This window comes from Neophocaena asiaeorientalis, unplaced genomic scaffold, assembly GCF_003031525.2.
Source record: "Neophocaena asiaeorientalis asiaeorientalis breed wild unplaced genomic scaffold, Neophocaena_asiaeorientalis_V1.1 scaffold205, whole genome shotgun sequence".
NCBI classification, from domain to species: Eukaryota; Metazoa; Chordata; class Mammalia; order Artiodactyla; family Phocoenidae; genus Neophocaena; species Neophocaena asiaeorientalis.
The window spans coordinates 3,062,922-3,090,871 of NW_020174369.1; the positions used below are offsets into that span (position 1 = coordinate 3,062,922).

Genomic DNA, 27,950 nt, shown 5'->3' on the forward strand with positions numbered 1-27,950 from the left:
ATGGTTTAATTTTTTTTTTTTTTTTTTTTTTTGCGGTCCGCGGGCCTCTCACCATTGTGGCCTCTCCCGTTGCGGAGCCGGACGCGCAGGCTCAGCGGCCATGGCTCACGGGCCCAGCCGCTCCGCGGCATGTGGGATCTTCCCGGCCCGGGGCACGAACCCGTGTCCCCTGCATCGGCAGGCGGACTCTCAACCACCGCGCCACTGGGGAAGCCCAGAGATTAATATTTTTAAAACACGGAAAGAATAGGAAAAAACCATGCCTGCAAACTTTTGCAGAGTACACAGTATCATACAGTGGACTTGCATTTTTCCAATTATAATCTCTACTTACTATGTAGAGGATTCCCTAAGAAAGCTTATTGATGCAGGATTTTAAATATGACCAAGGAACATTGTGATCTTGCAGTTTTAAAAGAAAATTGAAAAACTATAGCTATATAATAGCCAGTGACACTACTAGAGGATTTATTTCAGTTAGAAAATTAACCATATAGCAGAATGTTCTTTCTTTGACATACTATCTTAATTTCCTCTTTGTTGTCTAAGTATCGATTAGTTAGGAAAATGAACTTTTCTTCCAACTTCAATAAAATAATACAAATAGATATTATAACTGTAATTTTCCTAATTACTTGTATTTATGTGAATGCTTTCCAGTTAAATACTAATTTTCATTAAGTACTAAAACTTTGTAGAAGATGGATCAATAGGCAGGATTTTTGAGAGAAGAGCTATTAATTGGGGAAGCAATTTTTCAGAGGTAGCTGCATGTCAGTAATGGCTAGAAATAGTAAAATCAATCTAATCTGTTGTATATGACCACTAGATATGACTTGCTTCCTTCTCGATCATGTCTGTTTTAAGTTGCTGAACTATATTATATAGTGTCTGCACTTTCCATAAGCAGTCTGCAGGTGTCCCAACAAATCTGTCGGTAGTATAACCAATTAAAAACATTGGCTTTAAAAGGAAAGAAACGTGTTCAAGCCCAAATGCTGATGTGTATTAACTATTAGTTCTGGGCTAATTTTTTAACGCCTCTAAGCCCAATAGCGTCATATGTAAAATGGAGCAGTAACAGTACCAAACTCCTAGAGTTGCAGAGAGAATAAAATGAGCAAATAATAATAATAATAATAACTCCCATTTGTTGAGTCCTTACTTGGTACCAGGTACTGTGCTAAATGCTTTCAATCAGTGGTTCTCAACTGGACGTGATATTGTCCCTCAGGGACATTTGGAAATGTCTGGAGATATTTTTGATTGTCACAACTGGGGCTGGGAAGAGAGGGGGGAGTGCTACTGGCATCTAGTGGGTAGAGGCCAGATGTGTAGAGGCATCTAGACGTGTAGAAGCCACTGAACGTACTGCAATGCAGAGGACAATTCCCCACAACAAAGAATTATCTTGTCAATTCTTTGTCAATTCAAAATGTCAATAGTGCCTATATTGAGAAATGCTGCCTTAAATGTGTAATTAAACCCGCAATAATGTTTGAGTTAGCCACTACTGTTATCCAAACTTACAGATAAAGAAACTGAGACCTATAATAAGTGAAGTAACCCGCGGAAGTTCTACAAAATTTAGGTCTAATAGAGATTAAATTCAAACACAGATCCATCTGATCAGAGCCTGTATTCTTAACCCCTGTACAAAATTAATCTACAGTGTTTATCCTAGTGCCTACAATACAGCAAGTACTCAATAAATGTTAGCTACTATAATCATTATTAATAGCTTTCAAAACCCTACCTGGTAGCGCTCTATGAGGGCTGCTACATTGTACCCAGCCAGTTAAGTGAGGGCCCCCTACTTCTTCCTTCCTCTCTTCCTTCCTCTGACAAAAAAATGTCAGCAATTCCCCCTCAAGAACTTCACTACCAGCATTCCCCTCTGCTCTCCAATCACAATGAGCAGGCTTCCAGAGAAAGAAATATTTCCTTGTCACCAAAATTGCTGGGAGGGGGTCCTGATTTAGGGAAAAAGAGTTCAAACAGAAGTAACCCTTACTTTGTTTTCAGTTTAATTATTAAAGAATTATACTCAAATAGGATCATCAAGTATTTCAAGGGAGAAACAGCTTCCAGTTATCTTTCTTATGACTTCATCTCCTGATTCCATTACAGAAAAAGCTATTTATTGATAAACAGGGGGAAAACTACATTACCTTCTCTGACTTCCCAGCACATCAATGATAAAAATAAAATTCAAAATATGAGATTCTATAATCTAAGCAATAACCATTCTTTCTCTTTCCGTTTAAGAACCTTTATTTCAATATAAATGAAACCAAATGATATGCTAACACTGAATAAAAGACTTAGTTATTCAATTTCTAAAGCAATTTGTCTCAAAGAATTTTACACATTGGATTTAAACAGCACCCAGATGGCACTCTGATGGGTGCTCCACAAATCACTGAATAAACAAATAACAGATTGTTCCTAAATAACCAAACCTCCCAGGACAAGAAGAAATATCTGATGAAAGACATAAAATAAAATAGCTAATCATAGGTAAACAAAGCAAATATTAAGATTGCAAGACCTCCTTTCAGTAATGTACTGTTTTGAACAAGATGGAGGACTCAAAAATTTTATCAGATGACTATCATTATGCATAAGTACTAAAAACAAAAGTTAACAAACACCTATTAAGACTGTCCTTTCAGTATTTTCCAGGCCACATTAATTTAACTGGGAGTGAGGAGATGAAGGTAGTCAAGCAGCTTCTGCCAACCCTGCGCCCATAAAAGTTTACAGGTTTTGAGAGTTCCCCATTAAAATGCAAATATTTGGGGGAAGGGAGAGTCGTCCAGTGAGTACACCACCGCTACTAGGAGACAAAAGGGGTTCGTCTGAAGGTAAAGCAACAGAAGGAAAGAAAGGGTTGTGACTGGGTTTCTCTCTGTAAGAACAATAACTATGCAAAAAAAAAGCTAGCCAAAAGTTGCCAAGCCCTTCTAATCCATCTATCTCCATCATATAAGAGATGTAATATTTTCTAATTTGAATGCTCACTATTAAGAATATCCCCTAAGGGCTTCCCTGGTGGCGCAGTGGTTAACAATCTGCCTGCCAATGCAGGGGACACGGGTTCAAGCCCTGGTCCGGGAAGATCCCATGTGCCGCGGAGCAGCTAAGCCCGTGCGCCACAACTACTGAGACTGCGCTCTAGAGCCCGCGAGCCACAACTACTGAAGCCTGCGCGCCTAGAGCCCGTAGTCCACTACAAGAGAAGCCACCACAATGAGAAGCCCACACACCACAATGAAGGGTAGCCTCCACTCGCCGCAACCAGAGAAAAGCCTGTGCACAGCAATGAAGACCCAATGCAGCCAGAAACAATAAATTAAAAATAAAAAAAGAATATCCCCTAAAAATAAGAAGACGTAAGACGCTAAAAATTAGCCCCCGTTTTTCGTGGTAAGACTCATGATAAGGTATGAAAACATTTCTGGTACTTTTTCCTTTACAGTAAAATGTCCTCACCACAGGCCATCGCAAATTCAACTTATTGTTTCAGACTTACCTCCTGCAATTTAGACTGAATCCACTGGCCCAAAAGTGCCAAACTATCTCGAGGACAAATGGCCCAAATCATTGTGAGAAAAATCAGACCTAGGAAATCCAGGAAATGAACCAAGCTAGCCTTTTCTGCCTGAGAAAAATCAAAATAATGAAAATTACACTTAATAAATTCAGATAGTACATGCTAACATTTTCTAGTTCATCGTGTGTAACAACATTAAATAATTACATGTGTTTAACTGAACTTCGCCACGTAAGACTGCAAATTCGTTTTCTTCTGTGTGCTTTATCCTTTCCCAGTCTGTTTTTCCCATCTCTTGTGTACATACTTATTAGTTATTCATTCAACTAATATCTACTTGAGCTACTACCACCATTCAGATACAATGACAGGTTCATTAACCTACAGTGTCTTATATTAACAAGCATAATAATCTTGTAAAAATAGGTACAATTGTTCCCTATTTTATAGATAAACTAAGATGAAAAGAGATTAAAAGAGTTGCCCAAATTCAAAAAGCAATTAGTAAAAGAACAAGGAATCAAACCCAGGAAGTTATAGTTTCTAATACAGTCACTAAATCTTTTTAAAAAATCAAATAAATATGTTTATTATGCTTATACTTTTAGACAGAGACCAAACACTACCTAACATGTGAAGCAGTTAAAACAAGGTCAATTCAGGAAAATATTAGAAATTTATTTTTTAAATAAAAGTCTTTTGACTTCATGACCTAATATGTGAAGAGTCATGCAAGTCTGCAACTTTATCAGCCTGGTATTTCCCACCAGGAAATTTAGTTATATGATTATTTTGTATTTACTTATAGCAGTAACCAAAAAATGTTTTACTTAAAATAGTTGTTTGGAGTAGTAATATCTAAACATAAGTTTAATGCACTGGACTGTTCATTGCTCCTCACTAAAGCTGCTGAATAAATTTTATTGTAGTGCTGACACTGATAATATAGGAAGCATTACTTGAATGTATGAAACATGGCTAACAACTAAAAATAATCACCTAGAATACTTCTGAATATAATCTGCCTTCACAAAGCATTCTTTGCTTCATTATAAGACTCATGAAAGACAATTATAGAATTACTTTGGCACTAAATGATGAAGTCATTATACAAGAGAAAATCCTTGTAATTAATTATTAAAGAATATAATTGTTATTACATAATCTTAGAAAACTAAAAATTTTTTTAAATTTGTATTTGTGAAATGATGAAAACAACATAAAATGGAGACTCCTAAAAGAGAAAACATAGTATTGACAGTGTCTAAGACCTCTAACAAAGAAATATTAATAACTATTTCCTATTTTTAAGACCATTTGCTTTTTATGTCTCGTCTAATTATTGCTCTTGCACCGACAGAGATGACAACATTATGCTGAACAAGGCACTGACCCAGATGCCAGAAAAATTAATGTGCTGAAATGAACACCTTTTAAAAACTAAAAATGGCCAAAATTGATTGATTTTGCAGTTATAAAGCCATTTCTAGAACGATATAACGTATTTCAACTGCTTAGATTTATTCTTGTATGTATCCGTTTAAGGAAGAAATTTTTTTCTATTTTCCTGTAACTCAGAAGAAATAAAGGAGATAATTACTATTTGCGCTCTAGAATAGCACAACTTTGGCCCACCTCATCTTATTGATACTCTAAGGAAAAGACAGAATTTGAGATGACATTTAGAGGGATTAATAACATTATCATTTCCACTTGCATTTCTGATATATTCACAATCCTTCCACTATTTACCTTTGTGTTTTCAATTAAAAAATACACCTCTCGCTAATCATGTAAACAAATGAGCCATGCACAATTTTTAATGAATAAAAATAAAACTATGAGTAAACAAATATATTATTTTTCTAGATTCACACCAAGTCAAACAGATGTATATTCACAAGGGTATATAAATCTACCTGAATTCTATGATCTATGAGAAAAGTGCTGCCAACAGCCGGGTAACTGTGGGAAAAGGAAGCAGTGCCAGACTTGCAAACAGAAAAAAACCTTGATTAAAGTTCCAATTCCGCCAGTTTGTCACGTTAGTCATGTTATTTAGGGTCTTTTTAAACATTAGAGACCTCGTATATAATATAGCAGCAGTCCCCAACCTTTTTGGCACCAGGGACCGGTTTCATGAAAAACAATTTTTCCACAGACAGGGTTGGGGGATGGTTCAGGGGGTAATGCGAGTGATGGGGAGCGGCAGATGAAGCCTCGCTCACCCGCTTGCCGCTCACTTCCTGCTGTGCAGCCCAGTACCAGTCGACGGCCCGGGGATTGAGGACCCCTGTAATATAGGGATATTAAATACCTACCTCATGAGGATAGTATTAAAATTATGAATGAGAAGGTATTAAAAAACTCAGTAAACTGTAAAATGGCAAGGTATCATTATTATTACTCTGCATTAATTATACATGGCATATCATTCTAGACATTTTCAAAGATGCTCAAAGCTATCCTCTGAGAATGAATAAAAAAGTAAGAAAACATTTACCACTTGAATAGTAGTATCACTTTCCTACAGTTGATTTGCTGACTAGATTCTAAGTATGTTAATAATTATGGAAAGTTTAAAATCTAATTTGAAATAATTACAGGTTGAGAATAATCACTTCTTAGCAAAAAAGACAGATGATAAAAATAGTATTTAACAGAAACACTAATTATTCAGTATCAAACACTAAAGATGATAAAAATTCTCAAAATTAGCCAATCATACTTTCTCAGGTAACAGAATAAGTCAATTATTAAAAACTAAAATTCCATCATAAAAAATAACTGAAAAGATTCAGTTCTCTAAGAGATTTAACTTGCTAATTTCAAAGGAGTGTTTCAACAACTGAACATTCATTTTAGGTACTTACGGCATGTTCAAGTACTGCATGTGCTATTTCGTGGCCCAGAAGGAAGGACAGCTGATGAATATCAGTCACACTATTTAAAAGCCCAGTGAAGATAAACACTTGTCCGTTCTGCACCATAATGAAAATAATGTAAGGAATTACAACAACATAAAAAACAAGGACGTTAAATTTAACAATTAAAAATTAGGCCGGGTAACATTTACTTACTGGAAGCACAAAGGCATTTATATCTGGGGAATCAACCACGTGAATTATCCAATTGATCTCAGAGATCCCTGGAATATCTTTATTGCATTCAATTAAATGATGAACCACTTCTTTAACAGCCATGTATCGGGTGTCTTTCTCAGTTAGCATATCATTTTTAAATTCTTCCATCCACTGAAAGATTAAAAAGAAAAGTAGTCTCTAAGAGAGTGTTAGCTCTACAAAATGTTTATATTGCTTTAAGGAGTGCTATATGGCACTTACTGTTGAACACTTTAATTTCTAAATATGTAAAAATATGCACATATTAAATACTCAAAAAATTTCAAATTTGAATTATTTATGCAAGGGCAATCTGGTTTCTCACAAAGAGAATAAATTCTAATAACTAAGATTTTTCATATAAATTGGTTGAAATAAAAATTCACTCATCTTTTCTATTAGCCTATAAACAAATAAAATGCTTAAATATTATTTCTAATTTCCTAAATATTTTAGAAAACAAAACATTGCCTAGAGAACAGAAAGATTTCATATAAGAAAGTAAAATACAAAAGAAAATTACTTTCATAACATACTGAATAGAAAAACACCTTATACTTATTAAGAAAGTTAAACTTCCCCCAAAAAAGGACACTTCATTAATTTTAAAGTGCTTTAGCCAGATAGATTGAAATTACTAAACTTTTAGAACTAATGGGCATATCATTTTCTCTATATTATGCTAATTAAGACTAAACACCATATGAAGACACTTTTTCTGAAGCTATATTTATGAGACTCTTTCAAGTGTACTTCGAAAAGTGAGGATGTTCTTAAAATATTAAATTTCCATAAAATGTATAATTTCTTTCATATATGAATCAAGAAGTCCGTAACCTTCCTCCTTGAGATGCATTAAAAACATGATTTTATAGAATATGAATTTGAAAGTCTTTATATAGCATTTTTTAAAAGCACAAGTCACCAGTGTAAACTGTCTGAAACAAAGAAAAACACTGAAGTAGATACAACAAACAAAATTATATGTAATTACAGTACTTTATAATAATCCCATAAGAGCATGTGTTTGCATTTTCATAACAAGCAGGTATTATATTTGTAGGCTAAAAAATAAGAAAAAAATATATGTACATGTATATAATTTTTTAAAGCTTCTTAGTGATATAAATGGTAGAAGATAACACTAATTTAACACTAGGCCTTTCTCAATCTTAACAGAACACTTTCCTCAAACTTGCTTCTAACTAGACTATTCTAAGAAACATCTCAAATCTCTGTATAAACTGTATAGAAGAGATTGGTCTTATCTTTATTAAGAACAATCTTTTTAGTGAAAAACCATTGTTATTTCCTTTTTTATGGTAACTTTCCATTAACAAACTCAGAAGCTCAATTGAAATAAAAATCTAACCATGACAAAGCTGTCAAGTGAGGATATAAATTCCACAAATATTAATTGAGCATATACAGGCACACCTCAGAGACACTGTGGGTTCAATTCCAGTTCTCGATATCTTTTTTTTTTTTTTTTTGCGGTACGCGGGCCTCTCACTGTTGTGGCCTCTCCCGTTGCGGAGCACAGGCTCTGGACGCGCAGGCTCAGGGGCCATGGCTCACGGGCCCAGCCGCTCCGCGGCACGTGGGATCTTCCCAGACCAGGGCACGAACCCGTGTCCCCTGCATCAGCAGGTGGACTCTGAACCACTGCGCCACCAGGGAAGCCCTCGATATCTTTAATGAGATATTCACCACAAAGTGAATATCTTAGTAAAGTGAGTCACATGAATTTTTGGTTTCCCAGTGCATATTGTGTGCAACAGCATTATGTCTAAAAAAAACAATGTACATACCTTAAAGAACACCTTATAGCTAAAAAATGCTAACCATCATCTAAGCCTTGAGCAAGTCATAATCTTTTTTGCCTAACAAATATAATAATAATGAAAAGGCTTGAAATATTGCAAGAATTACCGAAAAGTGACATAGAGATACGAAGTAAGCAAATGCTGTTGGAAAAATGGCACCGATAGACTTGCTTGACACAGGGTTGCCACAACCCTCCAATTTTTAAAAATGCAACATCTGCAAAGTGTAATAAAGCAAAGAACAATAAGATGAGGTTTGTCTATACTGTTTATGTGCCAGGCATGAGAGATAGAAAGATGATCCGTCCTCAAGGAACTCACTAGTGGTATAAAATGTTTAACTACTTGAGTGACTATACTTTCCAAGGAGGTTAAGACTTCTGAATTCCAACTTTATTTTGCATTCAAAAAATATAATAAATAGCCAAAATTGATGTGCGGGGGTGGGAGAGAATATCTTATTCTACTTTATTTTCAAGGTACAAAAATTCAAATTACAGATCTATTTATTCAAAAAATATATACTAAGCACTACTTTGTACGCTGTGCCAGCACTTAAGATGAAATGATAAACAGAATAGACAGGGTCTCTGACCCCCTAGAGCTAGTCTAGAAAGGGAGACAGATCAACAGATAAATAATTATGCAAATAATTATGGTGTTACCCTCACGATAAGTGTTTTAAAAGAAAAGGACAGTATGCAAAGAGAAAAGTAGGAGACCTAGCCCCAGTACAGCCAAGCACAGAGCATAGCTACAAATGACTAATTCATAACGCAGTCTGTATGAAGGATACCCCCTAGAGCCTAACGTAGCCACCCTGCCTAACCCAGTCAGGATAATCAAGGAAGGCTTTCCTGAGAAAGTGACATTTAAGGTGACATGTGATGAACAGGAGTTAGCTGGGTGATACAAGGAAAGGCAATGTAGGCAGTAGGAATACTAAGCATGAAAGGTCTGAGGCCTTTTGGAAAAAATGCTAATTTGCTATCAGAGATTAAATTAAAAACTAGTGCATCTTTCATATTTAAGAAACTTTCCTCCTTTGAGTATTACATCAAGCAATGTAGTTAAAAACAATTCTTTCTACTTACTGCTTCATATTCCAGTTCTGATAAAAGTCTGAACTGTTCTTTCCCCAGTAATAGAAGCTTGCTCCTTCCTGTGACTGGACTCACTTCCAGGTGTGTAAAATAAAATACTACAAAAAGCAATCCAAAACTACTCAAACCAAGGAATAACTTCCATTTATTCTTCCTTACACTTTCTTTAAATAGTTCCTTCTTGTTAGGAGGAAGTGCCTGCCACCATTTCCTTATGCCCCTGGAGCAAAAAGAAAAATTCAAAGTTCTGATAATAGAATCAGTACATATCAATCACCAAAACTTAATGCTTATGCTAAAATTCTGTCATCAAATACTTGAATTTTTATATTTTTCTGTATAGATGGTTTTTTCAGTTTTTAAAAATTCTTAGCTAAATGATGAAAATGTAATCAATTATATGGAGCTATAGTTAAAAAATTCTAATGCTCATTTGAATTTTCTTCAGTTATTTTAAAGGTAAACGCTAAATGAGAAGCTGTTTTACTATAACTACCATTAACATTTATTGACCGTTCAGCACATTCAAGGTACTCTTCTAATGCTATACGTCTATCACCTCATTTAATCTTCATAATAATCCTGTTACAGAAGAGAAAATTGAGACTTGAGAGAAGTTAAACAATTTATACAAGGTTGTAGAGTTAATAAGAGGAAAATGAGGCAAGGGAGGCAATATAATAGGGATGAATTGCCCAGATAAACATCTGAAGGTGTTATGGTACAACAAATCTATACCTTTAACCACCACTGCCCCCACTGCTCGTCAGACATCTGAGACAATGTGCCAGTACTTCAGTAAGGTACAAGGGAAACTATCTGAGCACTGATTTTAGAAACAAATATTGCTCAGTAGCAGAAACTCTACTCAAGAACATGACAAAGGAGAGGGAATAAGAGCATAAATACTGTAAATACGGAAATGAGAGGTTTTATAGGTAACATCTGGGGAGGTCCAGTGCTACCAGGCAACAACAGACTCTCTGCTGCTTATTCGGGTTCATGGACATTTTGACAACCAGTAATGTTTTCAGCGCTGGAACAGAACTTTTCCCCTATGAGTTCATCTGTGAAATTACAACAAGAATTTAAAATATATACATCATTCTCTTGACAAAATTTATTTTATAAAATAACTTCTTTGAGTTATCTTAATCTTGTTAAGTGACACACCTAAAATGCCTTTAAAGTGTTTCAACCTAAAAAGATTCAGATCAAACTACGAAGTATACTTATTTCCAATTTAAAAGTTTATGACATTATCATTTAAAATGTATGAAAACATATCCTAAAATAAAATTTTAGGTGATTTACAATAGTAATATCAACAAAAAGTTAAAAATAAATAAATAATTTAAAAGGATGAGAAAGAGTTATTGGCCCAAGAACTTCGTCTGAGTTGTGACAAAGATTCTTTCCTACCCCGAACTCTACTCAGACTCCCCTGAACTGTTTTTCAAATAGGCCTTGTCTTTTGGACTACTGTGTTCATCTCTGCATTGTCCAATTTTAGCAAGAATGCTGCTAGGTCAATTAACTCAGAATCCCTTATCCTCCATATCTGATCACAATACCCAATCTGTCCTTACCATTCATCATCCCCCAGGTGATATCTGATCACCCACACCTGCCTTCAGCAATAAATCTAGTAGGTCAGTTTGGGTGGAATCCCCCCTTGCTCCTGATGTTTCCCCTCTGTAGTTTTCCATCTACCAACTCCCGCCCTGCCCACATAGCCCATGGTGTATTCAGAGCTGACTCTGGTTCTATGCAGAAGAAGTTTTCTCCTACTGCAGAAGTTCTGAATAAAATCTGTTTTTACTTCTTTAACTATTGTCTAGCTCTGGCTTTCTTTGATAGTCATTACTTAAATTGAGAGCTAAATTAGCTGAATATTTTCTGAGTGCCAAAGCCTAGTCATAAAGAACACAATAAATTACAGAGTACAGGTCCTTGATTTTTGATAAAAAGAAAACTGGGTTGGTTAGTATGGAAGTAAGAAGGCTAGAAGGCACTTCAAAGTTATCAAACATAAGAAAAGTTTATAACGAGACAATACTTAACTTTACCTTTCTTCAATCTTCATGGAGCAAACAAGAGAAAACAGAATTATGAGGGGGAGTTTTAAATTAAATATGAAGTATTACTTAGCTGAAAAAAAACATTAACTATTATAAAGGATCACAAAGAGAAAATAAAGACTTGTCGGAAACAGAATAGAAAAATAAATAAATAAAAATACTAATTAAGAGTTAACGTGGCTAGGAATGAGCCCTTTCTTAAGTAAGCAAAGTTCTTCAGTTTCATGCTCCATTGTCTCAAATTCCATGAACTAAAAAGGAATGCTTGTAAGTACAGTTCTTATATGTGAGTTGTAACAAACATTTCTGATTCTTGTCATCATAAATATAAGACCTTTTAAATAGTGTCTATATAAAATATACAAGAATAATTTTTAAAGATCACATTTCTGTACTATAATATGCAGTAGATGATTTTAAGATCATTAAGGCATACATAAAAACACTGAGTAGAACCAACTGTTTAGAAACTGAATTCTGAGCTAATTATGGGAGGGAAATCTATCAAGTTTTCTTTAAAAGTGAGTTTTACAGATACTTTTTAATATAAGAGTTTATATTTTAAAGAGCATTTTACCTGCCCACAATGATAGCCAGTAGCTTCTGCACTGGTTTAAGAATCATCAACAAGAGAGGAACCGGAGCAGCTTGAAACCGTGGAGAAGTATGGAAACTCCTGATGTCTCTTGTGGGTAAACAGTTTAGAGGATGCACCACTGAAAGCGCAGGAACTACGAGAACATCTTTCATCAGTAGCTGTCTTGAGAAAGAGTTATTCCACGCAGTACATTTTTGGGTAATCATCCAAGTTTCCTTACTTCTGATGCTCAAGAGGCAACCTGTTCTTTTGTTATTAAAAGTCCTACAGAAATGAAAGTTTTCAGGCAAAAATGTCCATCTATCACCCTGATTTACTCCCAGGCCCAGAGGCTTATTTACTATACTGTTAATTTTCACTTGATGACGGTCCAGTGAGGTTACAGCTTGTGTGTTACATTTTCTCCAGCTGGTCAGTAAATTAAATCGGAAGAAAACACAGTTTCTAGCAGCAAACTGCAGTCCACAGATGAAGCTCATCTTTGTTTTGCTTGATTATCTGGAACACAATATATAAACTATAAATATCTAAGCAAAATACTTATTACCAAACTGGGAATATAACACTTATGAAAAAGGTGTTCTTCCTTTAACGTATCTCTGACTGAATTACCTTGGGTTTCAACTCACTGCCCCCTGCAGCAACTCCTCTTAACAATAAAAACCAAAGAGGTTTTACTAACTTTTAACTCAACAACATGTACTTTCAAAATCTGGATTTTTTCCTTCGTTTCATTTTTTAATTTTAGTTGGGGGAGTCTATTTTTATTTTAACAGCTAAATTAGTTGGGGAATAAGAAATGGATTAAACAAAAACAGCACTAAGTTTCAGCAATTGGCAGCAATGGGGGGAAAGAGTATTTAATGGAATAGTAAAGTCTAACATAAAATGCATTTTTAAAAATACAGATTTGTGGGACTTCCCTGGTAGTCCAGTGGTAAAGAATCCGCCTTACAATGCAGGGGAAGCAGGTTCGATCCCTGCTCCAGGAACTAAGATCCCACGTGCCGTGGGGTAACTAAGCCTGCACGCCACAACTACTGAGCTCGTGTGTCTCAACTAGAGCCCACTGTGCCACAATTACAGAGCCCACGTGCCCTGGAGCCCAAGCACCACAACTAGAGAGAGAAAACCCGCACGCCACAACTAGAGAAGCCCACACACTGCAACAAAAGATCCTGCACACCTCAACAAAGACCCTGTATGCCGCAACTAAGACCTGACGCGGCCAAAAAAATAAATTAAATATTTTTTTAAAAACCTAAAAAAAAAATATGCAAAAATAAATAAAAATAAAATACAAATTTGTTCCTTTCAAATTCAATACTGGCACTTCTGATTCAGGTCAATACAGAGTAAAAGGGACTTATCCTGTCACTGAAAATAACTAAAAGAACAGAAAGAATATGTAGACCTAAATAGACATTTTTCCAAAGGCACACAGATGGCCAACAGGCACATGAAAAGATGCTTGATATTGCTAATTATTACAGGAATGCAAATCAAAACCACAATGAAGTATCACCTCACACTGGTCAGAAGGGCCATCACCAAAAAGTCTACAAATAATAAATGCTGGAGAGGGTGTGGAAAAAAGGGAACCCTCCTACACTGTTGGTGGGAATGTAAATTGATACAGCCACTATGGGAAAAAGTATGGAGCTTCCTTAAACTAACAGAGCTACCATATGATCCAGCAATTCCACTTCTTGGTACATATTCATAAAAGACGAAAACCCTAATTCAAAAAGCTACATGCACCCCAATGTTCATAGCAGCACTATTTGCAACAGCCAAGCCATGGAAACAACCCAAGAGCCCATCAACACAATGCAATATTACTCAGCCATAAAACAGAATGAAATACTGCCATTTGCAGCAAGATGGATGGACCCAGAGAATACTATACTTAGTGAAATAAGTCAAATATTATATAATATCATGTATATTTAGAATCCAAAAAAATAATACAAATGAGTCTATATACGAAACAGAAACAAATTCACAGACATAGGAAACAAACTTATGGTTGTTGGGGAAAGGGAGAGGGGAGGGATAAATTAGGAGTATGGGATTAACAGTTACAAACAGCCATACATAAAATAGGTAAGCAACAAGGACTTTCTGTATAGCACAAGGAATTATATTCAACATCTTGTAATAACCTATAATGGAAAATAATCTGAAATATATACACACACACAAACTGAATCACTTTGTTGTACACCTAAAACTAACACAATATTGTAAATCAACTATACTTCAATTAAAAAAAAACAGAGACAATAAGTAAAACAATGGTTTCAACGTACTGAACATCAGGCAACGAAGAACAGTCATCCCTGAGAAATGGGAAACAAATTAGGCGAGCCCTACAACTGCCCCAGCCTTCTGCCTGGAGTTTCTAGGCCACCATGCAAAGAGGGGAAACCTAGGGCAGCCCAATGGTCCTCCTAAATTAAAGAGATGAAGCTGGGAATTCAAGGATATTAAACTAGTTATACATATTGCATATGTTTAAGAAGTTAAAGGAAAGTTTGGATATGTTATGTAGAGACATGGAATACATTTTTTCAAACGATCAACACTGAATTTCTATATTTGAAAACTATAATGTCTTAGATAAAAATTACACTGGATGAGACTAACACCAAATTAGACATTGTATAAATAAAGACTTATGAACTGACGTATCAATGAAAAACTATCCAAAATGAAATGCAGAGAGAAAACAGACTTTAAGAAATGCATACAGCATCACTGAGGTGTGGGATAACTCAAGTGACCTGATATATGTGTAAATGGAGACCCTGAAAAGTGGAGAGGGATAGTAGACAGAAAAAAAAAAAAAAAGAAACTTGAAAAAATAATGACCAAAATTTTCCAAATTTGATGAAAACTGTAAACCCACAAATCCAAGAAGTTTAACAAACCACACACACAGGAAACACAAAAGAAACTACTTTAAGGTATATCAAATTTCTTAAAACCAATGAAAGAGAAAATCTTAAATTTGACACCTTGGATTAAATGGATACATTCATTGAAAAATACAAACTACCAGAGCTCACTCAAGAAGAAATAAACAACCTGAAGAGCCCTATACCCAATTTTTAAATTGAATTTATAGTTAAAAACCTTCCCACGAAGAAAGCTCCAGAACCAAAAGGCTTCACTGGGGAATTCTACCAAACATTTAAAGAAGAAATAATAATAATTCTATATAAACTCTTCCAAGAAATTAAAAAGGAATAGTTTGCAACTCCTTCCATAAGACCAGCACTACCCTGATACCAAAGACAGAAAAAAAATTACAAGAAGACTATAGAATAATATCCCTCATGAACATAGATACAAAAATTCTTAATAATATTCAGGAAATCTAATTCAAAAATATATTAAAAAGACAATACCTCGTGACCAAGTGAGGTTTGTCTCAGGAATGCAAGGTTGAATAAAAATTCAAAAATCAATCAATGTAATTCACCCTAACTGAAGAAAGAAACACTACATGATCATCTCAAAAGACACAGAAAAAGCAATGGATAAAATCCAACAACCAACCCTGATAAAAACCCAGTAACTAGGACATCTACAGGAACCTATAGGCAACAGTACGTTTATTGGTGAAAGATTATACTTTCCTCCTCAGATCAGGAGCAAGGCAAAGATGTCTGCTCCCACCACTTCTATTCAACATTATACTGGAGATGCTAGGCAGTGCAACAGAATTAAATAAATAGATACATAACTAACTAAACAAATGGCATCCAGATAATAAAGAAGTAAAATGATCTTTATTCCTAGATAACATGACTGTCTATCCAGGAAATCCAAAGAAATCTACAAAAAAAAACCTATTAGAATGAGTTTAAGGTGGCAGAATACAAGAGCAATACACAAAAACACTAGCAAGTGAGAGAAGCCAGACTCATACACAGGAAAAAAAATACACAGGAAAGGACACTACTCTCTCTCCAAAAATCATGCTCTATGATTTCAGCTTTAGAATATAAACTGAAGTTTATATATATATAAACTAACTATATATAACAATATATAGTTAGCAGACTAATTTATACTTATAGAGAAATCAGAGGCTGGAAAGGTAAAGAGGGGCAAGAGGAGGGATTACAAAGTTTGGGGGGGCAACTAAAATGTTCACTATTGTGGTTGTGTTGTTGGTTTCATAGATATACACGTAAGTCAAAACATGCACGGTTTAAATATGTCCAACTTATTGTATATCAACTATACATTAAGCTATATTTTTTAAAGGTACTAAAAAGAGACAACCAAATGCAATGTGTGAACTCTGATTAGATCCTAATTTGAAAGAAAAAAATTTGTTTTAGAAGACAACTGGAACTATTGGGGTAATTTGAATATGAATTTGCTTTTAGGTTATTTTAGATAAGTACTGCTTATTTTCTTAGGTGATAAAGATGTGGTTATGTAGGTGGATATCTTATACCTGAAATGCTTGCTCAACTCTCTTTTCATGATGAATAAAACTTTCAAATTTTATAATAAAAATACATTCAGACATACACACAGGACATAATGGCAATACAGAAAAATGCTAACAACCTTTGTATCTAAGTGGTGGTTATATATGTGCTCATTTAATTTTTTTCCAGTTTTTTTTAGTGTTTCAAATCTTCATAATAAAAGTTGCAGGGAAAAATACATAAATCTAACTCAGTCTAGGCTAATACAACATTATCTGGAAAGATGCTTCAGAACATCAATTTTCATAAATAGTATTATCTATACATCAAATTATTTGAAAATTACTCAAATTTTTTACATACTCAGTAATGCTTAAAACACACTAGTATATACAAATATAAGTAAATCTAAAGGAATACACACCAAACCATTCACAGTGGTTATTTGGGGTGGCAGGATGATGGTTGTAAGGGATTCAGTATTTCCATCTCATATATTTCCGTGCTGTTTAAACTTTTACAGGATATGTTATTACTTTTGTAAGCCCCAAATCAATAAAGGCAACTATATTTGTAATTACCATTGATTTCCATGGGCTTCAATAAACTGCATATTTCAGACCAAGCCCCTCATAATACCACCTCCCACTGTTTCTCCAGGCACCTTCCCTACCCCTCCTTCACCCATTCCGAAGCTCCAGACCCACTGATTTACTTACACCTCTCAGAAAAGAAAAGCTCTCATCTGTCTGGGCACATCTATTCATACTGCTTAGCTCTGTTCACATGTCAAGCAAACTCCTGCTCACAGCTCACAACTAACGTGAAATTTAAAGTATTCTACTGACACAGAAGTTAGCAAAAGCCCCAAACACTGTATGTAGTACACATATAAGCAAAAACGCTATCATTTATATCACCTACAAGTGTCACTTGAAACAGAAATAGTGCCTGATATTTTGTAATCCCTGCTGTATCCTTAAGAAAGGGTAAAGAATGGGAGAAAAAAACTATACATTTTCAAATATCCAATCACTAGACTACACAGAGCAGAAGAAAGAATCAGGGCTGACACATCCTCTTCAAAGAACTGTAGCAGGTCAACAAACATAGCTGGCAGACTTCCAGGATTACTAAATTAATGATGTGAGAAAACTAAACAATTTGGATTGTTAGCCTCTACGAACGTTTCAGATCCTTAATTCTTTAAGTACCATCTCAGAATGAGCAAGTACAGCGCTCACTGGCACTCACGGCTGAAGCCTGGAAGACAGTTTTAACAACTCTTCTGAAAGTGACTATTTCTTCCCTAGTTTCTATGGAAACAGATGTCAGATTGGCAAAAATAGCACATGTACTTTAAAATAATCATTCAAGCAAAGTACACACATGATGGAAAGCTTAAAAAAATAATAATAAATTAGAAGGCAACAGAGTTGGTTCTTAAGCTTCCAAATGCCAGACTGCACCCCTTCACCACAGCTGAGAATGATGGATATGAACCCAAATCCTTTTCGTGAGGGTTACATGGCATTGGTCAGAGTCACCATAGTTGTTCAATCCCTGAATTCCCAATGAAGTATTTTCATCTCCCTGGACTAAAATTTCTCATTGAGCACTGCATGGCACAACACAACTGTTGTTCCACTTTACGCAGGCAAGTGACATTATTTAAGGAGCACAAAAAGCGAATTTGTAGACAAGCTCATGAAGAAATTATTTAAATACCCTACAACTGTTGAGACAGGGAATTTCCTATTTTTCACTGCGGGGTTTGGGTAGGAAAACGTTTACTTTCTCTGCTTTAAGAGGGACAGGTAAAAGAGATGGTTTGAGTCTCAAGATACCAAAAGCGGCTGGAAGAGGTTTTCTACGGGTGAAGGTGTCACTGTGACGCACACGATACTGCGGTAAAAAGAACCACGACTTTTTAAAAAGCGCCGCTAATAAGAAGGCTGGGAGGAGAGGGAGCTTATCTTCCCGGAAAATGCAGCCACCTGCCTATTTGCAACTCCCGCGCTGCCAGGGTAACACCCTGGGGTCCCCGCAGTTCAACACCAGGACGGGATCAGGCGGGAAAAGGAGACTTTACTGCCACGTCTTCCTTTCCCACTCGCCCTCTTCCCCGACTGCACACGCCGCCCTCGTGCTTTACTCCAGCCCGGCTCCCCGTCGTCCCTCCTCCACCCCAGGCCTCGCCACCCCAACCCAACCGAGCCCCCAAGTGTCCCCGCTCCTAACCCCAGCGCCCCTCCAAGCTCCCTCCACCCCAACTCCCGTACTCTGCCCCCTCCCCTGGGCCCGGCCCACTCTTAATAGCCGTGCAAAGGCGTCCCCCCACCAGGACAGACCCTAACAGTAGCGAAAGCGAAGGTTCCTCTGACCCGACCTACGCGCAAGCGTACGCCCCGCCAAAGAAGCCCGGCCTCCTCACTTCCTGCCCTCGCCTCGGACGTGGACGCCTTTGGCTCCGCCCACACCGGGTAGTCAATACACCCGCCCAGAGTCTTCCTCCCAGAGGGCCCCGATCCCATGTGAACTGTGGCGCTCTAGCGCCCCCGCGTGGCCGGAGGAGGGACGTGGCTGCAGGCAGAGCTGCTCGCCTGGAAACATCTTCACCTGCTCAGGTCTCGGAACCTGACTTGGGTCCCTCTAATGAGTGATACAGGCAAGTCTGTGCCCGCTGTAGATTCTAAGGCAGTGCTGACCAAAAGGAAGGAGATTCGAGGGCTGCCAAAAGGCTAAGGTTTCTTGGTTCAGAAGTTGCACTGATAGAAGTAGTCTTTGGGCTGTGAAAACTCTGTTTTCACATGGCACATTCTAAGGAAGATGAAGAATAACCTGAAGCATCTGGAAGTTAGTTGAAAATAGCTGGCTACAAAGTGATGTGTATAGTACACTTCATTCATTCCACCAAAAAGTATTTATTGGGCACCAAGTGCCTTCTAAGTGCCAGGGAAACAGAGAGCAAGACAGACCCTACTTTCATGGAGCTTATATCACAGTGAAGAACGAGACAACAAGCAAGTAAACAAGTAAATAAATAAGATATCAGATAGTGACATGATCCCATAATTTCAAAGTCAGTTTGTTATATTTATATTCTATGCACAATGAAGAATATCCTAAAGGATGTAAACACTATTTTTAGGTATCACTTTTAGAGCGTTTTAAAGTAAGTTTTTCTTCTATCTTGCTTGTCTATATTTTGTAATTTGCCTTTTGCTTTAAAGGAACTATGTTGGCATATCTCTGACCACTGGTTCCCTAAAAACTGAAGGGGCAGTTCCCTGAATCTTCATGGGCTTATCTCCCACCCTCTGAAGTGCATGTTTCTTACGAAGGTTTCCAATATACTAGCCACCTCTTGCTCATCCGGCCTGATTAGCATGATGTCATCAGTGAAACAGGTGTGACATTCTGTGGGTTGACCAGGTGGTCCAGATCCTGTACTATGATGGATCACAGAGCTGACACAACAGCTGTGATCAGGGATATTACATGATTAGGTCTGCAGTAGTTTGAAAGCCATCCTCCTGGTCTCTGAAGGGGCCAGACAGGCAAACTAAATGGAAATATGACAGGGACGACCATCCTTTGGGTTGTTCATGGGCATTAACTCCGCCATCATCCCCCGCTTCCCCTTGGATGAAATACAGGTTTTGATTTACTATCTCGACTTGATAGGGAGGGGACAGTTTCAGAGGCTTTCACTTGGTCTTCCCCACATGAGAACTCAAGGCCAAGGACCTAATGTGGGGCTTCCTTCAGCTTCCCAATATATATACTCCCAGTTATGCACTCAGAGTCTGGGGAAATGACCACTGGGTGGGTCTATGGGCCCAGGGACCCATTGTAAGCTGGATGTTATCCAGGACTCCGCTTATTACCTGACCCCTAGAAGTCCCCAGTCTTAGAGAAAGGACTTGATAACACTTGGATTTCTGAGTAACAAGATCCTTTCAGACCCTGGGAAATGTCTGGGTATTCCTCTTTCCCCAATATATAGTTAGCTGAGAAGATGGTCATAGGCCATGGAGCAATCATTACTGTAAATACTTGTTTCAGTGTTTTAGGGTTCTTCTTCCTAGGGACCCAGCCACCTCTTTGGTCAATGGGTTCTGTGGTCTGGGTCTGAAAATTGACTCAGATGTGAGAATTAAGCAAAGAACATGACTTTTTATTGGGGTAACAACTCTGAGCCTCCTGTTCCTCCATTCTTTTCTTTTTTTAATTTAATTTAATTTTATTTTATTGGCTGTGTTGGGTCTTTGTTGCTGTGCATGGGCTTTCTCTGGTTGCGGCGAGCGGGGGCTACTCTTCCTTGTGATGTGCGGGCTTCTCATTGCAGTGGCTTCTCTTGTTGCAGAGCACGGGTTCTAGCCGCGTGGACTTCAGCAGTTGTGGCACATGGGCTCAGTAGTTGTGGCACGCGAGCTCTAGAGCGCAGGCTCAGTAATTGTGGTGCACAGGCTTAGTTGCTCCGCGGCATGTGGGGTCTTCCCGGGCCAGGGCTCGAACCCATATCCCCTGCATTGGCAGGTGGATTCTTAACCACTGCACCACCAGAAAAGCCCTGTTCCTCCATTCCTGTGTCTTTCTGGTCGTAGATGTTAAGCAGAACCCAGTTGGCTGCCCATCTATTTTTTCCCCTAGGGACACCTCGTATTATTAAATACCTTCACAACCTCTGTGGATCAAGCCCCCTAAGGCTGCCCCCTTGACCTTGCCAGCTGTTATAGTAATCACAGCCCCCAGACTTCTGGTGGTTAAAGCCACCACCTGGCTTCTATTACTTCAGGATGCTATCATCCTCCTGGATATTATCAAGCCCAGCTCTGTGATTGCTTCTCTTACCATCATCCCTAGCTGGTACTCTCCTCATCAGTGCCTTCCTTGCTGTCTTTGTATACTATCTGTCTTTTGGGCCTCCAATGGAACATAATCCTCTGTCTGGTCTTCTGGCTCCACAAAATAAATCATTCCAGCAAGCCCACTTCCCTTGAGCTTTTCTTTTCTTCTTCTAGAGTCTGCCAGAGCAATTCAGATGGCTTCCTCTCTGGAGATTTCCCTTGGATGAAGACACCTGCCTCATCCAAGAATATGCCTTCTCTCCAGGGACAGTGCACATCCAATGACTGGTTAATCTGGGGGGACAAAGGCCTGACCCTTGGATTTTAATTGAGGACAACTCTGCAGGGCCATCCCAGGTCTCCATGGGACTGGCGGAGAAGCCCCACTTCTTCTGCCCAGTCCTCTTTCCCTTCCTCTCCAGCAACTCTGCACACAAAGAATTCTTTCAGAATCTGTTTCTGGGGAACCCAACCTAAGGCAACTCAAATTTCTCCAGAAGTAGAAGCTGCTTTGATACAGAAAGACTTTCAATCTCACCTCCTAAAGGAAGTACTGGAAACTGAATACTGAATTAAAGGAGAGACTAACTCTGAAGAATTATGAGGGATGAATTGTTTTAGCACCAGGCATAGACAGAAGCGCAACAGACAAGAGGACTCTGCTGAACTAGATTCGGGCTGAGAGCCAGGTGAGATGAGCACAGGATTTGATGAGGGTCACATATTTGATTGTCTGCAAGGCACGAGCAGTCTTGACTTAAAGTGGCCTTTCCTTTTTCTTGAATACGTGCTAGGCCTGACCATTCCGGATGTTGGAGATGGCTGGCTCTGCATCTGAAATGCACCCCCACATAGACAGTTACCGCATCTTCATTTGCATATTCCACTCCAACAAAAATGAGCTTAGTATTTTCTCCATCCACATTTGACTTTTTAACTTTCCTCTCCTTTTTTACCTTCTTCTTCTCATATAGCATGAACAGGCAGGCCACTTCATTTTTTAAATTTATAACTTATAATTTTTTCTTTCTTTTTTTTTTTGGCTGTGACGCGTGGCATACAGGATCCTAGTTCCCCAAGCAGGGATTGAACCTGTGCCCCCTGCAGTGGAAGCAGGGAGTCTTACCACTGGACCACCAGCGAAGTCCCTTTTCTTTTTCTTTCTTTCTTTTTCTTTTGCCCAAATAGAATTGTCACACCAAATTCCAGTGTGTTATTTTTATAAATTGCCACGTGGATTGTCATTGCACTAGCTTGCTGACTGGTCTCCCTACCTCTGTCTCATTCCCCTCATATAAACAGCAGCCAACCAGACCCACTTCCTGAAGTTGGGGGCCAAGAGGGTTCAGTATGGCTCAGCAAGCTCCAGGCTGGGCCCAAGAGGAAGCCACAGCTTGGACACGTCCTTGCTCACTCTCCAGAGGTTAGTTCTCCAGAGATCCCAGCTGAGCACTTTTCTAAGAGTCAGTGCAAACTACTCTTTCTTTACTGCACAAGTAAAATAACACCACAGAAGAGCAAAAAAAAGTACCCTTAACCCTACTACCCAGAGATAATCACTGTTAACATTTTGATACGTAACCTTCTTGAAAAGCAAAATTAAAATTACTTTAGGACTTCCCTGGTGGCGCAGTGGTTAGGAATCCACCTGCCAATGCAGGGGATGTGGGTTTGAACCCCGGTGCGGGAAGATCCCACATGCCACAGAGCAACTGAGACCGTGAGCCACAAGTACTGAGCTTGCGCCCTGGAACCCGCGAGCCACTACTGAAGCCAGTGTGCCTAGAGCCCGTGCTCCGCAACAAGAGAAGCCGCCATGATGAGAAGCCCGCGCACTGCAATGAAGAGTAGCCCCCTCTCACCACAACTAGAGAAAGCCCGTGTGCAGCCAAAAATTGATAAATAAATAAAATAATTTTTAAAAAAAGAAGCAATGTTTAAAATAAACAGCATTTAAAAAAATAAAATTACTTTAAATACTTAAAACTTTGATAGGATAAAACATTTCTTACAGTTGTTTTAATGTGCGTTCCTTTGATTCCTAACAATGCAAGCAATTTTTTATGCTTATCTGCTCTTTCGATTTCTTCTTTAGCAAATTGTCTGTTCATGCCTTAACCCGTTTTTCTATAAAAACATTCATTTTTATCTTATCGACTGGTAAAAATATTTTATATATTTAAGAATTGTCTGTCGTTCACGTAGCAAACATTTCCCCTGCTTGACAGTTGCCTTTCAATTTTAATTCATGTCTGCATATATAAATAATTTTTAAAATTGTGGTATAGACAAATCTATCCATCTTTTCATTTTGGTTTTTGCCTTTGAGGTCATATTTATAGTCTGTCTTAATCCCAAAATTATGTATTTACCAATATTTTCCTCTAGTATCAATATTTAACGACTTTGTTCTTAAATCTTTAGTCTACTAGGAATTTATTTTGGTGCAAAGTAGAATAGAAAAATATAACCTAAAATATTTTCTGAACGATTAGGCCAGTGAAGCTTTTACAAAAGACACATGCATATGCCCTTCCCATGGTGAGGACACCAAGGTAACTACTGTCCCAACAATTTATTGAACAGCCCATCCTTTCCTGACTCAGTTAGTGTTGCTTTTGTTACATACTAAATTCTCATAAATACCCACATCTTTTCCTTTGTCTGTCTGTTCTGGCACTAGTATAAGTTTCTAATTATTCTAACTTCACAATATAGATTTTATTTTCAAATATTTTCTGGCTCTTCTTATCCATTTCACCTTTAAGATGAACTTTAGAAATTTTTTCAAGTCCTCCCCCACCAAAAATGCATTGAGACTTTGATTTTGTTATTGCTGTTGTTTTTAAACTTAGATTAATTTTGAAGAAATTCATATTTTTGCAATGTTGACTCTAACAGTCCAGGAAGCTGGCATATGTCTCCATTTATCCAGGTTTTCTTTTATGTCCCTCCATAAAGTTTTACAGTTTTCTTATATGAGTCAAAGCAGTATATTTTCTAAAGGAACTATAAACTTTGACTTGTCATCTTAAAATTACAGAATATCAGAACTGGAAGGGACTTAAAAATCATCTCAGCATCCCACTCAATCTGTAGCTGAGTTTGCCTCTCAAACAAGCAAAGATATGGGGTGTATTTTGGTGAGTTTTTTTGACATGATGACATCATATTACATGTATTTTCTGTGACTTCAGTTTATCGCTTGAACAGCAAGTCTTGGAGAAATTTATATATCAATGTATAGAGATAACTTAATTCATTTTAATCACTGCATAGTGTTTTATGGAAATGATACTGCATCACTTATTATTCCCCTGTTGTGGACATTTAAACTATTGCTGTTGTTTTGTTCTTACAAAGAACTCAGCTTACAACCTTATACCCTAACTAAAAGTTCTCAAAATTCTATAGCACACAACCAGTGCCTGCAAAGGCCCCCTCCTCCAGGTGGCACAATGCCTGTTCAAAGAAAGGCTTTCCTTTGGCTTTCCAGTGGCCTTCAGTTCTGTTCAATAAACATTTAATGAATGGGTGTTGTATAGTGAGCCCTGGAGTTTTGTAATACCCCAATTTCAACACAATAAAATTCATTACTTCAAAAAATACTTGCTGAGTGCACACTATGTGCCAGGCACTGTGTAGGTGTGAGGGCTCCAGGGAAAATTAACAATCCCCAGCCATTCTTCTGAACGCCAACAATTCCCAAAATATAAGAGGGGTCATTACAACATGGTACCCGTTTATTTCTAAGCCCTGGATAATTATTTACCCATTAGACCAGGAGACCAGGCAGCAGATTCTCAAATAATTTGGATAATCCCTTAAATGTGTTGTGAGATGTCCATGCTTATATTCCTATGCTCTTGCACATGCTGTCTTTTCTGTGTGGAATGTTGTCTAATTTGGGTCTCCCTCAGAAGGATACCCTGAGACAAGGAATCAAATGTAAGTAATTTATTTGGGAGATGATCCCAGGAAGCACCAGCTGAGGAGCAGAGAAGTGAGACAGGAAAAGGAAGCAAGCCAATACATGATGCGTTAACCAACTAGTTACAGACGGGGTCAAATAGAGCGGAGTCTCTCTGAAGAGTGTGGGGAGACTATGTAATACACAGAGTTTTCCTAACTGGAGGAGAAAGTCGCCAGGCTATTTATCTACCAACTCCAGCCAGTCATTGGTTGAGTGCTGTCCTGAGGGTGATTAATTCTCTGCGCTTGCGGCATCTTGCATACGCTTCTGAGGGATCCAAAAGCCTCAAGAAGAGGGATGCAGGGCTTCCCTGGTGGCGCAGTGGTTGAGAGTCTGCCTGCCAATGCAGGGGACATGGGTTCAAGCTCTGGTCTGGGAAGATCCCACGTGCCACGGAGCAGCTGGGCCCGTGAGCTACAAATACTGAGCTCTGCGCGTATGGAGCCTGTGCTCTGCAGCAAGAGAGGCCGCGACAGTGAGAGGCCCGCGCACCGCGATGAAGAGTGGCCCCCGCTTGCCACGACTAGAGAAAGCCCTCGCACAGAAACGAAGACCCAACACAGCCAAAAATAAATAAATGAATAAATAAATTAAAAAAAAAAAAAAAAAAAAAAAAATAAAAAAAAAAAAAAAAAAAAAAGAAGAGGGATGCAGACGCTGGCTGTTGCAAGTAGAACCAGCGTGTGCAGAGTTATGGGCCAGACACCAACAGCCATCCAGGGAGATCTGTGTGGGCACCACTGGCATCTACTACAAATGCCTTTTCTACCATCACCTGGCTAATTCATTCTTCAAAACACAGGGCAGAAATCACACCCTCCGGCAGGTCCTGCACGTTTCTGCAGCAGGCCTGGTGAGTTGCCCCACTTTTCTGTGTACCAGCAGCACTCCATGCTTATGTTTTTCCAACTAAGAGATTGTAAGTGGTGGCTCTGAGACCCAAGCTGGCTCCTGACTCCAAATCCCAGGATGAAACCACTAACATGCTCCTGTACAAGTGAGCCCCTTGACTTGGAGATGCATAACTCCAGTCTCTGCCTCTGTCTTTTTTTTTTTTTGGAAATTTAGAATTTTATTTATTTTTTTATACAGCAGGTTCTTATTATCTGCCTCTGTCTTCATATCACCATCTTCTCTGTGTTTCTGTGTCCTGTCTTCTCATAAGGACACCAGTTATTGGATTTAGGCCCCATCCTAAGTCAGGATGATCTCCTCTCAATATCCTTAGCTTAGTTAAGATCTACAAAAACTATTTCCAATGGGAATTTGAAGGAGAAAAAGTTCTTCTGTGTGGCTCTTAAATTAATAAAATACGAGACTGGAGCTGCTGGTGGCCCTATTGCCCTAGATGAGGAGGAAGTTGGCCTAGAAAATGAAAGCCAAGCCATGAGCGGAATAAAGATATAAAGAGAGAAACAGAAACCTTGGACCCAGCCATGCCTAAAGCTAATACCTGTCCTTCACTTTCCAGTTACATGAGTCAACAAATTCCTTTTGCTTAACTGGTTTGAGTTTAGCTGCTAACAAACACTTGCACCTGAAATAGTTCTTAAAAATACAATCAAGTATTACATACCTGCTTTCCTCTTTGATTGATCCATTTCCCCTTCTCTTCTTCTTATACCTGACAAATTCCTATTTATCCTCAGGTCTCAGTTTAAACTTTCTCAAGTAGACCTTCCCTAAACTGATCCCCACCTCCACCCCAAATTACATCAGTTTTACCTGATGGATGTTCTCATAGCCCAGCATTCCCTTATCACAACACTTATCTCACATGATTGTACTTGCCTGTTTAGTTTATTCCCCTATCCCAACACTACCTCTGTGCTGAAATGTAAGATCTTTGAGAACAGAAAAAAATTCTGTTTATTGCTCTATTCTGGTTTCTAGCATAGTGATGAAAAGTAGTAGATGACTAGTGTCTGTTCATTCACAACTTTGAATCTTCATTTGTTTTTCAAAGTGTGGTAAAGTAGGCTATGACCAAATATAAGTTATGGCTGCTGTATGTGTGTGTGTGTGTGTGTGTGTGTGTGTGTGTGCGTGTGTGTGTGTGGCTACTGGACAATTGTAATATGTCCTGATTAATTTTTAGTAGAGACACCGGTAATTACTTTTACCTAGGGATTTCTTAATAAAACTATAATAATAAGTTTTTGAAAACACACAGGCTGATCAAAGGGAATAATTTGAAGAGGATAATTATACTCATGGAGGATGAAGATTATTGCTTTAATAGTATTAAGCAGCGGTCTGATGAGACTAAAGAAAGGAAAAACTCAGTTTGCCAGCTCCTTAGGCATTTTCTGAAGATCTGGATTTAAATCTAAATAATACATCACCTTGAATTGTCCTTCTTTTAAATAACATTTTTCCCCCTGATT

General features: G+C 38.0%; 1 protein-coding gene across 3 annotated transcripts in view; it reads right to left on the reverse strand.

The window, feature by feature from the left end:
* The window catches only part of OMA1 (OMA1 zinc metallopeptidase), a 61,218-nt gene extending 42,069 nt beyond the window's left edge, over positions 1-19,149 (reverse strand). For 2 of the 3 annotated variants that reach the window (XR_003004660.1, XM_024756218.1), the window contains exons 1-6: positions 19,089-19,149; positions 12,266-12,784; positions 9,599-9,827; positions 6,637-6,810; positions 6,430-6,537; positions 3,536-3,664 (exon numbers count right to left, since the gene is read on the reverse strand). Coding sequence is in view for 2 of the 3 variants with exons in the window: in XM_024756218.1 (XP_024611986.1) it covers positions 3,536-3,664; positions 6,430-6,537; positions 6,637-6,810; positions 9,599-9,827; positions 12,266-12,765 (1,140 nt within the window). In the remaining variant the exon portion in view is untranslated. Of the gene's footprint in view, positions 1-3,535; positions 3,665-6,429; positions 6,538-6,636; positions 6,811-9,598; positions 9,828-12,265; positions 12,785-17,161; positions 17,586-19,088 lie in introns of those variants that run through there. The other variant, XM_024756219.1, reaches the window with a different exon arrangement.
* Between the last annotated feature and the right edge of the window lie 8,801 nt (positions 19,150-27,950).